This window comes from Brachionichthys hirsutus, chromosome 17 (genome assembly GCF_040956055.1).
Source record: "Brachionichthys hirsutus isolate HB-005 chromosome 17, CSIRO-AGI_Bhir_v1, whole genome shotgun sequence".
NCBI lineage: Eukaryota > Metazoa > Chordata > Actinopteri > Lophiiformes > Brachionichthyidae > Brachionichthys > Brachionichthys hirsutus.
The window spans coordinates 1,909,435-1,925,196 of NC_090913.1; the positions used below are offsets into that span (position 1 = coordinate 1,909,435).

The window sequence follows — 15,762 nt, forward strand, 5'->3', positions numbered from 1 at the left end:
TTTAAACGGACTAAAGTGAGACTCCGCCTCCAAAACTTCCGTTTCATGACAGGGCGGATTATTCAGCTTCAAATTAAGACAAGTTCAGATTCACTTCTTATTCAACTACAAAAACAAGTCCACTATTAAATTTACCTGGCAACAGGTGACACAGGAACTTCCGCCAACGTTTCCTGGTGCACATCAATGCAAATGGCGCCGTCGTCTTTCACCCATTTTAAAACCATTTTATAAAGAATCAAATTTAAAAGGTTTGAAATGTAACCTCCGTCCGGTGCTGAAGTCATGAGGATTATAATAAAGTTCGGTTCTCCTTGATCCATTTGCTGTTTGGGGACCGGAGCGGCCCCTCCGGTGGTTTTCGGCCCCGCACCGGCTGCGGGCAGCGTGACGCCGGTCGTCGAAGCTGCGCGTAATCCAGCCTCTGTCGTCCCGAGTCCGACCAACGTTACAGAAACGTCCAGCCGCTCGTGTGAGACGGGACGCGGGACACGCGTCACGCGTCACGCGTCACGGGCACCAGGCGCACCTGCCCCCGGACCACACCGGGCACGATCCCCGCCTACCCCTGCAGCACCGAACGCGCACTCACCCAGCTGAGCAGGCGCAGGATCGTTTGCGGTTGTCGGACGAACTTGTGGAAGTCAAAGCCTCCTCCTGCGAGCGACGCGCCGTACGCGCCGGCACCGCCCGCCGGATCCATGTCGCTCCGGGTCAGTGTTCCTTCCAGAGATCCTGCGTGTGGCTCTCAGCCGTCCCAGCGGAGGAACCGATTAGCTTCGACTGAGCCAAACCCACGACTGCACCTCCGGCCTCCGCCGAGCTGCTCCGCCACTTGTCAAGGACGGGAGAGACGCCCAGAGGAGCGGCGCGGCGCGGTCCCACCGCGCGTCAGAGGGGCGGCGTTACCCGGATGAGTCCCAGGAAGGAGGATCGCATGCGCCGCGTATCAATATCTTACTGGGGAGGGGCCAACAGGGGCCAGTGCCCCCTTAACACTGGTCCCCGCTGCGGCCCCCCCTCCGAACGAAGATAATACATTTTGATATTGCGGAACACATTTGTTCCGGGAACAAATTCTCGGCGTCCGCGCGGCTCAACATTTTAGTCGGACCCATTAGAGCGTTGCACCACTGGAAACCAGAGTTTTACAAACTTCCCAAGTTTCTAACTGAGAGTGGCGCAGTGTGTGTGTGTGTGCGTGCGTGTGTGTGTGTGCGCGCGCGCAGGCAGTGTCAGTGTAATTGCAGTTTACACGGTGTGTCCATGTAGAATATATGTTTGATTTGTCTTTCTCCACAGACATCAGCAACTGCAAAGACGGCCCACCTAAAGGGCCTTGATGGGGGGCAGGAGGAGGAGCTTCAGGGCGGCTTGGCACCACATCCACCTCTGGCTTGAATATTCAAAACAGTTGGACTCTGCGTGTCGTTAGGCTTGCAGACATTTTAGATATTGATGACTTGGGGCATGAACTACATCAGTTCAGCAGGATCTGAGACAGGAAACACAGACTGGGATGCAGAAACCCTCCAGTACGGTAGAGCTACAGGTCACTGGACCACAGGTCACTGGGCCACAGGTCACTGGGCCACAGGTCACTGGGCCACAGGTCACTGGGCTACATAAGAGGTGAGAACGTACCTCAGCTCCACCGTGAACGACGGGAGATGCAGCAATCTGGGCTTACTGAGTCTAGAAGGGCAAAGGCACTGAATCGTGACTCATTTGTTGATCAGTTTCCCAGAAATCAACAAAAACGCAGAATAAAGTTTCTGGAATAGTGGGGCAGAGAAACCCAACGGTTATTTTCATGATCAATTCATCTATTGGTTATTCTCTCCTATAAGATGTTAATGGTGTTGAATGACTCCTGTTGGTTTGTGCTTCGTTCCGGATGTCCAGGGTGTCCATAAAGTCTCCTTACAATTGTACACATTTATTAAAATGAGGAGTAGATAAGGTTTAGTGTGCGTCTCATTTAATTCTATGGCATCAGCGATTATTTGCTGAAGTACACAAATTGAATGTGATTTAAAATCTTTGAAAACCATTGAGTACATACTCAAATATCTCATCAATTACTTTTGTGATATCTTTTTTAATTTGTAAAGAGGCTTTGTGTTCAGAAGTACTTTTGAAGAATTGTCTTTTTTTCTTTAATGGGAGTCGCCCATGTCAGAATGTTCAAACATCCTCTCTGTTCATTGAATCAATAGTTTCATAAATTAATAATAAACAGATACAGATATGAATCTGTCTTTTTTTGCCCCGGCTTGGTTGAATGTGCCCCTCTAACAACCCCTGGCCCCAGCGTGGCCCCCTCAGTGACATAGGTCTAGAACCGCCTCTGGCTGTGTCCTCTGACGGCGTATCTGTTCACACTGACAGCACGATTGATCACGTTTATTCAACCCCAGCAGATCAATATGAACCATCGTTGCTCCTCTCCTCTTCCACAGAGGCTGAAGACGGCTGAGGACAGAAAACACACTCAGTCCTTGTTGCACGTTAGTCCATTTGCGTCACATGCAGGGCGGGCCTCGTGCGTTGAGTTGCTATCGCGACGACGTCCTCTTGTCGATTTGACCTCACCTGATCGAAATCAGCAGCTCTGGCTGCCTTCACCACATCATCATCCTCACTGAGGTCTGACCAATCCTGTGAAGAGAGCCGCCAGGTGAGAGTGGGAACGCTTCTGATGCAGCCTTTGAGTAATGATTGATGAATATTAACGGACCAGTTCGCCTTCATACGCAGGAATCATTCGCTCCATCTCCAGGGCCAACCTGAGAGGAAGACGATGTTTGTTGAAGACAAGTTATAGCAGGGACAAATGAGGACAAACGAGGACTCCAGGAAACCTGAGCCATTTTAAAATCAGAGGAGGAGTTAAAAATTAAAGTAAAATCACTTTCATAGAAAGGAAGACCAAATTTCAAATCGCATTATTTGGAATGTCATGAAAAAATACTTGTTCAAAGACAGTTAAAAGTTCAACATGGACAGGAGGCGGAGCTAGAAGTGGAGGAGATGAAGATGCTGAGGTTCTCCTTGGGAGTGTCCAGGTTGGACAGGATTATAAATGAGACAATAAGAGGGACAGTGAAGGTTAGACATTTTGGAGACAAGGTCAGAGAGGACAGACTTTGATGGTTTGGACATGTCCAGAGGAGAGACAGGGACTATATCGGTAGAAGGATGCTGAGGATGGAACTGCCAGGGAACAGGGCTAGAGTTGGACCCAGGAGAAGATGCATGGACGTGGTAAGGGAGGACATGAGAGTGGCTGGTGTCGGGAGGACGACCCAGGAGAAGACACATGGACGTAGCCTTTTATTTCCTGCCATTGTGTAATTCTTCCCTAGAAAAAGATCAACTCGAGGATGAAGTCTTCTAAAGGGGAAAGAACAGCTTCATGGAGAATGAAGTTCTCAAGGCAGCATCATCATCAAAGAGAGAAATGCACTCACAGAGTTTTCTCTCCGTTCGTCCTTCGTCCTGAAAGAAGCATGGAAACGTTGTTCAAAGCCGCAGCAAGGAGTTCTTCATATGACGGAATGAAAACAAGACGACGCACTTAGCAGCACTCCAGCCCCGCACCCAATGGACACCAGGACAACCAGGACGGTGAAACACCCAAAGACGGCTGCCACCACCGGGACGGGGAGGCGATTCACAGCTGGAGGAGCAGGAAGATGAGGAGATGCAGGTAGCTGTCACCTTCCAGGAGGACGTCTACCGCAGCAGGGGGCGTCTCTACCTTCTCCATCCACGTACCACCTCTCACTGGTTATGGCGGTGGAGTCGTCAAAGCTGTCGGACACTTCGCAGTGGTATGTCCCGGCGCCGGCCCCCCCCACGGACAACAGTAGAATCAAACGTTCTGGCGGTTGGTGGGCTATATAGTAGAAGCTCCCTCTGTCGGGCAGAAGGGTTCTGTTCCGGAACCACCGGTACCGCGGATGAGACCCCTTCGTGGCCTGGCAGTAGAACCTCAGGCCAATCACGGCGTAGTTCTCGCCGACGTCGTGGTCGTACTGCAGCGTCACAGGCCCGCCGACTGAGACTGTTGAGGATAGAGCGATGACAAACACCTGAAGAAGGCCGCCTGCAGCGGGGCCATGCCAGCAGTGCACGTACCGACTTCTAGGGGGATCCACCGACTGACCGTGGGTCGCTCGCCGTCGTTGGCCCGGCACTGGAGCCAACCCAAGTGCACGTCCAAAACCAATGGCACCTCAAAAAGGGCCGTTCCCTCTTCAGCCGTCGTGTCGGCAACCAGTTGTGTCCGGTTGTAGAGTGAGAAGGTGACAGGCGGAGTCCCTGAGGAGGACCGACAGGTAACCACGGCGACGTAGTTGTGGGAGTCGTCTTTCAGTACGGCGAAGGAGATGTCAGGCTCCGACGCCACTTCTGAGGGAATAAGAGGAAGGAGGATATTCTGATGTTCAAGGGGACTGCGTCACGTACATAAAGTTTAAACCTCGCCAATGACCTTTGACCGTGACCACGACTTCGGCGCTGTTGGAGGTGTAGACCTCCGTTTCGTTGAAGCGGTTGGTGGCAACACACGCGTAGGAGCCGCTGTCTTCAGAAGACACCCTGAGGGCGACAGATCATCGTCTCGTTAGCTTTCCCGTTGCTGTTGAACGGATCGAGGGATGCCGCAAGGCTTCCTCTTCGACCGGCTGTAGTTTTTATTTTTTTACACAGGAGCTTGGCTACCTTTCTCTTCAGATGTAAATATGAAGTCGATTGGTTAAAACGGTCGGAGTCACACGCAGTGAATGTGTTGATGATTGATTCCACTGACCTGTCGATCACCAGAGCGCCACGCAGAGCGCCACGAGAGACGGCTCGACCGTTCAGCAGCCACTCGAATGAGACGTGCTCTCCAGCCGACACATGGCAGCGTAGCTCCAGGGACCCCCCCTCAAAGAGCGGCGACTGCCCCGCGAGAACCTCAATCTCCGCTCCCGTCACTGGTTCTGCAGAACCGACATGGCAGCAGACTGAGATGCGATGAGACACTCCCTCGTTGCCGGAACGAAGACTTCTGAAGTTGACCTTGGTCATCGCCACATGGCCGGGGCGTCGCCTCGCAGAATCAACGTTGAGATCCGGTGACTCACCAACGACCTCCAGGTGGAGCGCTCTGCTGATGGAGGGCTGCGTGCTGGAGTTGTTCTGCGCTTCGGCCACACACTCCAGGCTGCCCCGGTGGTGAGGTCGGATGACGGTGGGGAAGACGGCGACCTCGCCGCTGAGGGAGGTGTATTCACCAAGCAGCTTGTCACGCTCGCCCTGCCTGGACGGGGGGGGGGGGCAGAATATCCTACCGTGTATCTGGCTTTTCAACGCAGCGCGGATTTCATTTGAACAGATGCTCACTTGTACAGCTGCAGCAGGATCGGTTCGTTCTTCGGGTGCGTCGGCAGCTCACAGGTGAAATCAACAATGTCGTTCATCAAAACCACCGACGGCCCAAACAGCAGCGGGCGACCCAGCGGCGAAGGCCCAAGCGGCGGCGGGCGACCCAGCGGCGACTGACCTGTCAAAGACGACATTGACGCTACAGAAGCTACACAAACGACGTTCTGCATCCCTGCCTTTAGCAACGCAGACGACTTACTGCTGTCTCTGCAAACGCAGCACAACCCTGAAGGGAAGGAGAAAGCAATCAGCTGTTTAAAAGTGTGAAGTAAAACGTGTGCTGCCGTGCAGGTGGAGGGGGGGGGGGGGCGGCTTACCGAGGACGACCCCGAAGAGGGGAGCGAACATCGTTGAAGAAAGCGTCAAACTTTGTGCTTCATTTAAAGCTCAGCTGCGCTGCGGAACGGAGGAGTTCAACATCTGCAGCGAGCTGATAGCGTTTCACGACCCCTCCCTGCTGCCCCCCCCCTCCCTGGAACGTCTTTCTCTCAGGATTATTAGATGTTTTTCAGAAAGCGAATATAAAACACACGCACCGTAGAAATGATCATGAAATCCAGCATTTATTGTTATTATTACAAATAAAACATTGATAAAATAACCTTCTTTCATTTTCATCATTTACAACAACAAAAACCAGTTTGGGAAAATATGATCTTTAAATAAAACTTGACAGATGTCGTAAATGTCTCAATGTCGTTCCGGGAAAAGGTTGAAAAGGTTAATTTGAGCGAGAGAACGATGAAAGTTCCTGACGTCCGTAAAGAGGAAGCTCACGTTGGCGTGACAACGTGGGCATAAGCTGCGAAAGAAATGAAAGGTGGAGACAGAAAAGCGTTTCAGAAATTCAGCCACACATTTCCTGCCATTTGATTTGACCCGCACAGACGCACACCTCGATCGTCGTCAAACATCTTGTACACGCAGCAGGCCGCCGCCGCCAATACCAGAAAAAGTAAGCAGGAGAAGGCGATGCTGATGATCTCCGCCGTGGTGACGAGGACCTCTGAGGAAGACGAGGGACAGGGACTACGCGGTTTTTAAAGGTAGTGGAATTATCCCATACAAAAAAAGACATGTAAAGGCAACAGACAGATTAAATGTAAATAACTTCAAGCATATTGTGAATAGTAAAGCTATTCCTTGGTATTTTGTTAGCTTCATCTGTTCACCTGTGCCTTGGACCAGAACGGCTGCACTCTCTACCCAGGATCCAGAGTCATTGTAGCTGTCCCGGGCCCTGCAGCGGTAATACCCAGACTCCTTTGGGCCGAGTGTGCCCAGAAAGAGGGTTCGACTGTGGTCGGCTATGGCGTAACGAGACAGGACAGGCTGGGAATGGGGGTCCTCGTGTTCCTCAGGGGGCAGAACGGAGTCGTTAAAGAGCCAGGAGACGCACGGGAACGTTCCTCTGCTCAGCTGACAGCTCAGCCGGGCCGCAGCCAGCTTGGAGTCGGCTGTGTAGAGGTAGTCGACCGCCAGCGTCACGTCCCCTCCAACCGGGACTGGGCAGAGAAATGTCACTGAAGGAGCAGACCAAACGATCGAAATCCGGAAAGGCTTACTTCCATCATAAATCCATACCCACGACCAGAGCGATGGGGTCGCTCATCAGCTCCTGCACCTCAGTGTTCACCCTGCATTGAGCCACGCCCATGTCCACGCCCGGGACAACGGTGACAGGGAACCAGGCCACGAGGGAGTCAGCCGCCGTGACGGTCCCGACGTCCTTCTCGTCTAGCATAAGAGAGAAGTTAACTGGGGGGCTTCCTGTTGCTGACCAGCAGGACACGTTCCCACGGTAACTGTCTCCGTCTTTGGAGATGGAGAACGAGATCCTCGGTTTAGAAACATAGACTGGAGGAGAAAAGGAGAGCGGAGAAGATGGAGTCACGTCAGGGCGTCGTCGTCCGGAGGCTTTGTGTTCCGTGGAAGACGCGATGAAAGCGAGGTTTGCCCTGAACCCTGAACCCTGAACCCTGAACCCTGAACCCTGAACCGATCTTACAGCTTCACAGTCGATCAACACCGCTAGCTGCTACCAGCTTAGCATCAAGGTGCTTCCTGTTTGGTCTGGCGTCTGTCCTGCACAGGGGACACAAACTGAACATCTTCATTGTGATGGATCTGAAGCGCCTGAAGCGTCCTCTTCTCTCGGGTGTCCCTCGTTTGTCTCGCCCTGTCTGTGCGTGTTTACCAGGGCGTGGCTCTTTGTCTAGACTCACCTGCGTCTACAAAAACACACTAAAAAGCAAAACCTCAGCTGCTGCTTGCCGTCATTGAAAGCATGCTTTACAAGTCACGGGCTGTACCTTTGATGGTCACCTTGACCTCTGTGCTGCTGGAAAACCGCTTGGTGTCCAGCACCCTGGACCAAGCCATGCAGGAATAGTACCCAGCATGCTTTGCAGTCACCCTCCTCATCACCAGCTTGTTCCCAACGAGGCGGACGAAGGAAGGGTTTGTAGAATTTAATTCCTCTCTGTTGAAAAACCAGCTGTAGGAAAGGTGGGAGCCCTTGGTGGCGTCACAGCTCAATGTGAACTTTGACCCCTCGTATGCAACAAGAGGGAAGGGGTCAGAGGTCACTCGGGTGTTTGCTGGCGGAACTATGAGTTAGGAAGAAGCAGGGAAGAACCATTGTAAAGATCGTCTGTGTTAAAAGCAAAGAGGATTTATTTGGGTTAACTCACTGACGACACTCAGGCGGATGGTGTTGCTGATTCCTGTGCTCCCCCCCGCCGTCGCCTTGCAATGGTACGAACCCCCTGATGTTCCAGAGACTCTCAGGGAGAACTGCGCCAGTTGTCTCCTTTCAATATCGGTGGCATTGGCGATCAGGACATCGCCGTCCCTTATCAGGTTGTAGGTGACTGTCAAAGGGGAGTCGGGCGCGATACATCGGAACGCCACCCTCGAGCCGAGGAAGGCCGCATTGGGACCGGTCAGCTCGGGCTGAAGAGACGAGGATGCTTCTGGAGAAGAGAAAGGGACACTGGGAGGTTGGGTGGAACCCTGTCATTTATTTACCCATTTGAAGAAGAGAAAAAGGGCAGACGAAGAGCAAATTATTTCATTTTCATTTGAATCAGGTAAAACTGGCTCCTTGTTTCACGTAAAAAACGCTGAACAAGTGAGGACGGATGGAAGATCTCAACCCAAGCGACCTCCGTATCTTTACAAACTTACTTATCAGGATGAACAAAGCGGCCAGAGCTGAAAGTAAAAACACACCAGTAAGAATTTCAGTCTACATCCTTTATTGTTTAAAGTTACACACACTCACCCAAAATTGGCCAACAATGAGTATGTAGATTCTTCATAGGTGTTGCGTATTTATGGTTCCTCGGTGTAATCCTGTGCGTGTGTGCGTGTTAGAGCTCGGGGTGTCACGCGTGTGCTGAGAGTAGATAACATGCTAGACTCTGTTTGGTGTGATGAGCAGGACACGTGGAAAACATTCGCTGTTAAACGGAATTAACTGGAAACAAGTACAAACACTATTTAGAATGAGTAATTACTAGGTAAGGTAAAATAGAGTGCGTCAAAAGTCTCCCAACAGGTTTCTGTGGTCCAAAGTCAGGCCTGAAGCGTAAATGCGTGGCTGCGGAGGCCCGTCAGGGGGCCGTGGAGGGCGGGGGGGGTCCCTCCGGAGGCTGTGTGTCGCGTCCTCCGGCTCCTTGATGGCTGGAGAATAGGCCGCGGGTCTTTCTCTGACATCGGAGAATCGTGGCGTGCTGCTTCACCAGAAAACGCTTATCTGAGCTGCTCTGCGGGGGAAAAGGGAGGCAAATGCACAGGAGGATGTGCACTCAGCTAAGGCCCAGAAGCAAATCTTGCTATTATCGCCCGGGTGGGATGATTCATTAACAACAAACACATCCGATGGGTGCCACTTTAGCTCTTTATCTTCCCGTATGCGACTAATTTGGACGTACGTAAGTGATCTGATGGCAGGCGTCTTACCATAATTAGCATATCCTTCAGTCGCTCAATGGCCTTCTGATTGGCTCGCCGTTGCGACACGTAAGATGTCAAGATTATACTGAAACAAAATGTTTTATTCAGTTTTAGAGGGCAGCAGATGAGAGGAGAGTGTCCCTGATTGATTCTTAAATGATCCTGTATCTCTTTGCACGCTTACACCTCAGCTAGTACGAGTGGTAATGCGAAGGCCTCCGAGGTCAGGTAGCGGAGGGCGTTTTGCACTGGGCCTGGAAGGCTGGCAACGCACACGCGTGTCACGTTAAACACAGTCCCCGCATCCCCAAAGGGTCCACAGGAGGAGCTGGAAGGGAAACAGGAGAAATACTAAATTATTACATGAATGTATTTTCAATTGGTAAATGTAAAGTGAGAACAAATGACAAGAAAGCTACTGTAAAAAGTACATATTCAAGTCCGACATGAGTTCTCGCCGGTAGAAGTTAAAGCCCAGCGTGATCTTTGCCATCAGGAGGCCGAGCAGCAACATGAAGTGGAATAAAACCGAGGAACTGGAAGCTCGAAACATCCTCTGTTCGGCCACGCAGCACCGCAGCAACGTGAACTGAAGCAACGGCAGAGATCGAAATGTTGAAAGACATTCAAATAGACTGGATGGTCGCCATAGCAACCACATGATGAGACTGAGACACAGAGAAACAAATAGAGAAGGAAAATTATACTTCATTCTGGAAACTCATTTCAAGACAATAGCAATAATTGATCCATAAAAAGAGAACGTAGACGTACCTGACACTATCGTCTCGTCATTTATTATGAGGCTGATTGAATGTAACGATAAAGCAAGTTTAAATATTCACCTTTTTGATGTAGAAGGTGGCCGCCAGCGTGACATTTCCTATCAACGGCAGCAGGGGACAGTAGTAGACTCCCGCCCAGGACACTGTCTGACTGTAGACCAGATCCAAGACATTGAACGGGATCAGGAAGCGCCGTTTCCCTGACAACCGGGCCAGTAAGGACGAGGGGTACCGCTCCTGCACTAACCTGGAGACGGAGAGAAAGAAGTAAAACTGCAGGCAAACTGTTGATGTGGCACAGCAAACGCACTTCTCCTCCAATTTGCACCGCAGTGACGGCAGGAAACCCACTTCCTCGGGTAGCTGAAGAGGAAGGCGCTGCAGAAAGAGGCGAGGAAGGTGAAGATGCACAGCTTGTACATCTCTCGGCCAAAATTGTTCTCCCAGCACTGAAAAAGTCGAAATGAAACCTGCTGTCAGCTCATTTTCTGCATGACCTTGCAAGTGGCAATAAGAAGCCCCGCTCACTTGGTCGTGTTGTTTCCTTTTAAAAATGAAATATAAGTAGATTCCCAGCGAAGAAAGCTTCAAGAAGATGCTCCTGAAGAAACAACAGAATGATACCTGCAGGCGGAGTGTGTGTGTGTGTGTGTGTGCGTGTGTGTGTGTGTGTGTGTGTGTGTGTGTGCGTGTGTGTGTGTGTGCATGTCGTCCTACACCTTACCTCACAAGCGTTGCATTGACCTGTGTGGTTAAAGAGTAGTCTTCAAAAGATGAGATTTTACGGAACACATGAGGGAGGAAGAGGTTGACCGAGCTGATGGTGAGGGGGGGGAGGAACTGCAGCACCAGGCTGACCAGCCAATGGGCTTCGGCCTGAGAAGCACCGTTTGGGCAGTCAGAAAAGCTATTCACTGACGAACAAACCCAGAAGGTCTGCATCAAGGCCTTACCTGCTTCTGTGACGCCTGCGTGGAGATGTAGACGAGGTGGAACGCTCCGCCCAGCAGCGACACGACGAGCAGATTGAGGATGAACCTGAACAGGTGGAGACGCAGCCGCTGCCCCAACGTCCTCTGGGCCTCGCGCAGGGAGAAGCTCTGCTCCTCAAGAAGCACCTGAGGGCCAGCAAGGTCAAGTGACCCTCCGGCATCAAGGTTTCATCTCACCCGTCCTACATGCTATTATCGTGTGGCGGCTAAGCGCTTCCCAGGAGGACGGACACCAAGGTGACCTTGAGTTTTGTGTTCAGCTTGGTGCAGCGTTGCCTGCACGAAGCTCCATCCGACGCGTCGCACCACGAGGCTCAGCCTATCCGGCAGCGTTTGCCTTGCATCCTGCTCCCTGCTTCTGTTACCGTGCGTCGTCTCACCTTCAGATCGTTCCTGATGAAGCTGCGTTTGAGAGCAGCAGAAGAAGAGTCCCGGATGTTGAAATCCCAGCCACAGAAGATCTTGTGGCTCACATTCGTTCTGTGGCGCTTCCCCAGGATCCAGGTGTGTTTGTAGCCAACTACGGTTCTGCAGGACGGATCCACAGACAGGCAGGTGTGATATGAGGACAAGGGCGGTGGCTCTTCATGGAGCTGCACCCAAACTGACCTGCGAACCACCATGATGAGACTGAGGGAGAAGATGGCGAGGATTCCAGCCAGGTAGAGCAGGGGTGTGTTCAAGCACGCCATGTTCAGGCTACCGCGAGTGTAGAAACCAAAGAAGACCGGCGAACGACCCAGGTAGCCCTGCCGAAAGGGGGAGAGGCGTTAGCTTAGGCTAATACACGCGCTGAAAACACACGACAAACACATCTTACCGATCCCAGGAAGACATCCAAAGCAGAGTCGTTGCCTCGGAACCTTAAAGGCTCTGTAAAGTCACAGAGACCATCATGACAGCGCTTCTGGAGCGTCTCCGTCAGAGGGGGGGGGGGGGGCTGCTCTTTACCGCCGACTCACCACTGCCGTTGCTCCTGCCATAAACGGCGGTCGGCACCAGGATGAAGCTCAAGATGACGGTGCCGTGAAGGAGGTTCAAGTACACCAGGTACCTGAGGAAGCCAAAGTAAGCCTTCACCCCAACGCCAAACCTGCCTGGAGGGGTTCAGAGACGGTTAGGACGTTCATGCGTGTCCAGGACCCACCCCCAGAAAAAGATCTCTGACAATGAAAGAGAGGAAGGAGGACAGATCCTGGACCTGTAGTTTGAGCATGATGATTCTGACTGAAGGTCAAATCGATCATCTCAGACAGGCAGCCAACAAAACACTTACCTTCAATGACGTGGAGCGTGTGCTGCCATGGCAACAGGCCGGACAGCGCATCGCCAATCTGTGCACAGATCCTGTTGATGCTCTGGCTCCACCTCCGGCTCTCCCAAAACCCATCACTGCTGACGTGAATGTTCCTCCTGATCCTGATCAGCAGAAATAGGTTTACTCATAATTAATACCTTTCCATCGTTGACCCGTCAAATCCTGACCCAAAGTTTGCAGATGCCATCGACACAGTATCCAATCAGAGGACGCGGCGAGGCGTCACATTTCTGTACGGCTTCATGCTAATTTTTTTAAACTTCTCTCTTAAAGTCTCAAAAATTATGAAGACAAGAGTTGCCTTTCTTTGCAAATGTAAAATGCTAAATAACAAAGAAGCGTTAGTTTTTGCAGGCGGCGGCTGGATGTCGGATAATTCCACTGAAATCCAGTTATTCATTCATTTGCCAACCGCTTATTACCCTCGCCGAAGCGGAGGCGAGGGTATTGCAATTGGGTGCGTTTGTTTGTTTGTCTGTTCGAGCACATAACGCAAAAACTAGTAACCCAATCGACTTGAAAATTTTACACAAGCAAGGTTCTGTCCGTGGCTCGGTCCTCCCCGAGAATGGCGTTGATCCGGATCTGGATCCAGATTCTAGAATTATTTTTACATCTGGAATTGTGCCTGTGCTGTAAACTGCCACTTTAAGAGGGAGGGACACGAATGGCATGATGGGAAAAAGATTCCAGAAGGAGTCTTGTAGTACGTTCCGGAGCAGCAAGCTAGAGCAGGTTTGGCCCCTCTGATCCGGAAGCCCTGTTTACTGTCTCACAAGATCCAATAGTCTATTGGAGGCGGGGTCTGCAATCTCTGATTGTCTTTCTAGTTCCGTTATGTTTTTGGTGGTGGGAGGAAGCCGGAGAACCCGGAGAGAACCCACGCAGCCACGGGGAGAACATGCAAACTCCTCACAGAACGGCCACAAGCATGATAGTAGGACAGTCAGTGTGAAAGATCAGGTCTCAATCAGACTGCGAGGACAACGCAAAGACATGCAGAGTCGGCGCCGTCCCACCTGGCGTCCCTCTTCCCTTGGAGACGCATCAGCAGGCTCCTGAGTGGCGGCGTCGAGGCCTGATCGCTGTGTCCTCTGGACACGATGTTGTCCCTCTGCTCGGGCCGGCTGGCCGGGACGCTGGGCAGCCGGTCAAATGTCTCTGTCCGACAGAACTCGCAGGAATCCAATGACAGGCTGGAGCGGCTGCGCTCGTCTGCGGCGAGAATGTCCCAGAATGAGAATTACTGGCAGGCCAAGACCGAAAGACACCAAACAGTTCCTTCGACCTCTTTGTATTTGTTTCTGCTTGTCTTTTAAGCCAACGTGCACAACTCGATCGTGCCATTTGAACCGGCGGACGGCTTCGTGTGTCGTTTAGGACGAGGGTTAGACAACGACCACACGTCCTGTTCACAAAACGTAGAGCGCCATCCCACGCCGTCTCACAGATCCTTCAGGCGCAGACGCCGCTTCTCTCACATGCACCGACTGCAAATGCAAAGCCACACTTTCTATTACCTGGCGGGAGTCTCAAGAAGCTGGCGGCGTTGTGCTCCTCCATGTCCCCCCCCCCCCCCCCCACTCGTCTCCACGCCGATCAGGAGGTCGTTGTTTCTGAGTCTGGCCGGCGCTGGATCGTTCTCTGGCAGGTTGTGCAGATGTGACCAGATGTAACGGCTCACAGGAAGTCACATGACAGGATGTAGAAAAAAATGTCACAAGCAGAAACGGAACACAATGTCACACACGCCGGGGTGAAATGAGTGAAGGTAATAATTATCTGGATTTGATGTGAACTAGGAGAAAGGCCAGCAACGCCTCTTACCTTCGCTGTCAACTGTTGCTATGGTAACCTTGCCAACAAGGACGAGAACGCCATCGGGAGTTCGTGTAGCATCAGAAGCAGCTGGGGTGAAATTCAGCAGTTAATAGGGAGAAAACAAAACTCCTCCTCTCAACCGTGAATACAAGCTGCTTCCTTCTGACGAGCTCTTCAGCCAGTTACTAAAACCGATTCAAGTTCTCCTTTGTCCCACTCTCCATCGGGGCATTGAACGCCACGGAGAGGAGGAAATGCGTTTGCACACTGTACACTTGTTTCTTTTTGCTGCTCATACATTTATAAGTGTGTGTGTGTGTGTGAACTCTGCACTTGATGATGTTGCTGCTCACTTTGCATGTCCTTTGAATGTCCTCTGCATGTCCTCTGCATGTCCTTTGCATGTCCTTTGCATGTCCTTTGCATGTCCTTTGAATGTCCTCTGCATGTCGTTTGCATGTCCTTTGCATGTCCTTTGAATGTCCTTTGAATGTCCTCTGCATGTCCTTTGCATGTCCTTTGCATGTCCTTTGAATGTCCTTTGAATGTCCTCTGCATGTCCTCTGCATGTCCTCTGCATGTCCTTTGAATGTCCTCTGCATGTCCTTTGCATGTCCTTTGAATGTCCTTTGAATGTCCTCTGCATGTCCTCTGCATGTCCTTTGAATGTCCTCTGCATGTCGTTTGCATGTCCTTTGCATGTCCTTTGAATGTCCTCTGCATGTCCTCTGCATGTCCTTTGAATGTCCTCTGCATGTCCTTTGCATGTCCTTTGCATGTCCTTTGAATGTCCTCTGCATGTCCTCTGCATGTCGTTTGCATGTCGTTTGCATGTCCTTTGCATGTCCTTTGCATGTCCTTTGAATGTCCTCTGCATGTCCTCTGCATGTCCTTTGCATGTCTTTTGAATGTCCTCTGCATGTCGTTTGCATGTCCTTTGCATGTCCTTTGAATGTCCTTTGAATGTCCTCTGCATGTCCTCTGCATGTCCTTTGAATGTCCTCTGCATGTCCTTTGCATGTCCTTTGCATGTCCTTTGCATGTCCTTTGAATGTCCTCTGCATGTCCTCTGCATGTCGTTTGCATGTCGTTTGCATGTCCTTTGAATGTCCTCTGCATGTTCTTTGAATGTCCTTTGAATGTCCTTTGAATGTCCTCTGCATGTCCTCTGCATGTCGTTTGCATGTCGTTTGCATGTCCTTTGAATGCCCTTTGAATGTCCTCTGCATGTTCTTTGAATGTCCTTTGCATGTCCTTTGCATGTCCTTTGAATGTCCTTTGAATGTCCTTTGAAGGTATCTGGCATGCATGTTGTCAACTGCTGCAAACAAAGGGACAAACTGATAAAGTGAAGCGAAGCATTCAGCAGGAAGGTTCGTTTGCTCGTTTGCGACTTGCTGCGTCGCAAAAAAACATTTCCTGTCTGGACAAACGGCGTTCCGGTTCCACC

General features: G+C 51.3%; 3 protein-coding genes across 4 annotated transcripts; all 3 read right to left on the reverse strand.

Moving 5' to 3' along the window:
* Nucleotides 1–2,027: 2,027 nt before the first annotated feature.
* si:dkey-93h22.7 (platelet endothelial cell adhesion molecule) lies at nt 2,028–5,784 on the reverse strand. The gene is given in 13 exon segments (XM_068750935.1): nt 2,028–2,475; nt 2,596–2,661; nt 2,741–2,789; nt 3,474–3,501; nt 3,581–3,682; nt 3,764–4,069; nt 4,144–4,416; nt 4,499–4,645; nt 4,851–4,991; nt 5,136–5,311; nt 5,395–5,554; nt 5,636–5,662; nt 5,754–5,784. Coding segments are annotated over 13 exon segments (1,557 nt in total). The 3' UTR covers nt 2,028–2,424.
* Nucleotides 5,785–5,996: 212 nt separating this feature from the next.
* On the reverse strand, nt 5,997–8,460 carry LOC137907051 (carcinoembryonic antigen-related cell adhesion molecule 5). Of its 2 annotated transcripts, none has more exons than XM_068751358.1 (6): nt 8,130–8,460; nt 7,749–8,045; nt 7,021–7,293; nt 6,609–6,941; nt 6,332–6,442; nt 5,997–6,238 (listed from the first exon to the last, which is right to left on the reverse strand). In XM_068751358.1, the coding sequence occupies exons 2-6, from the start codon at nt 7,858–7,860 to the stop codon at nt 6,210–6,212; spliced, it is 858 nt and encodes a 285-aa protein (XP_068607459.1). In that variant the 5' UTR covers nt 7,861–8,045; nt 8,130–8,460; the 3' UTR covers nt 5,997–6,209. The 2 variants fall into 2 exon arrangements, with proteins under 2 accessions (XP_068607459.1, XP_068607458.1); XM_068751357.1 differs by having other exon boundaries at nt 6,332–6,465.
* Nucleotides 8,461–8,690: 230 nt separating this feature from the next.
* On the reverse strand, nt 8,691–14,056 carry tmc8 (transmembrane channel-like 8). The gene is made up of 16 exons (XM_068751246.1): nt 14,012–14,056; nt 13,511–13,706; nt 12,450–12,592; nt 12,136–12,270; nt 11,994–12,046; nt 11,783–11,922; nt 11,554–11,701; nt 11,135–11,299; nt 10,906–11,057; nt 10,710–10,782; nt 10,533–10,630; nt 10,242–10,428; nt 9,828–9,985; nt 9,581–9,724; nt 9,403–9,481; nt 8,691–9,206 (listed from the first exon to the last, which is right to left on the reverse strand). Exons 1-16 carry the CDS (start codon nt 14,052–14,054, stop codon nt 9,054–9,056), a joined length of 2,067 nt encoding a protein of 688 aa, XP_068607347.1. The 5' UTR covers nt 14,055–14,056; the 3' UTR covers nt 8,691–9,053.
* Between the last annotated feature and the right edge of the window lie 1,706 nt (nt 14,057–15,762).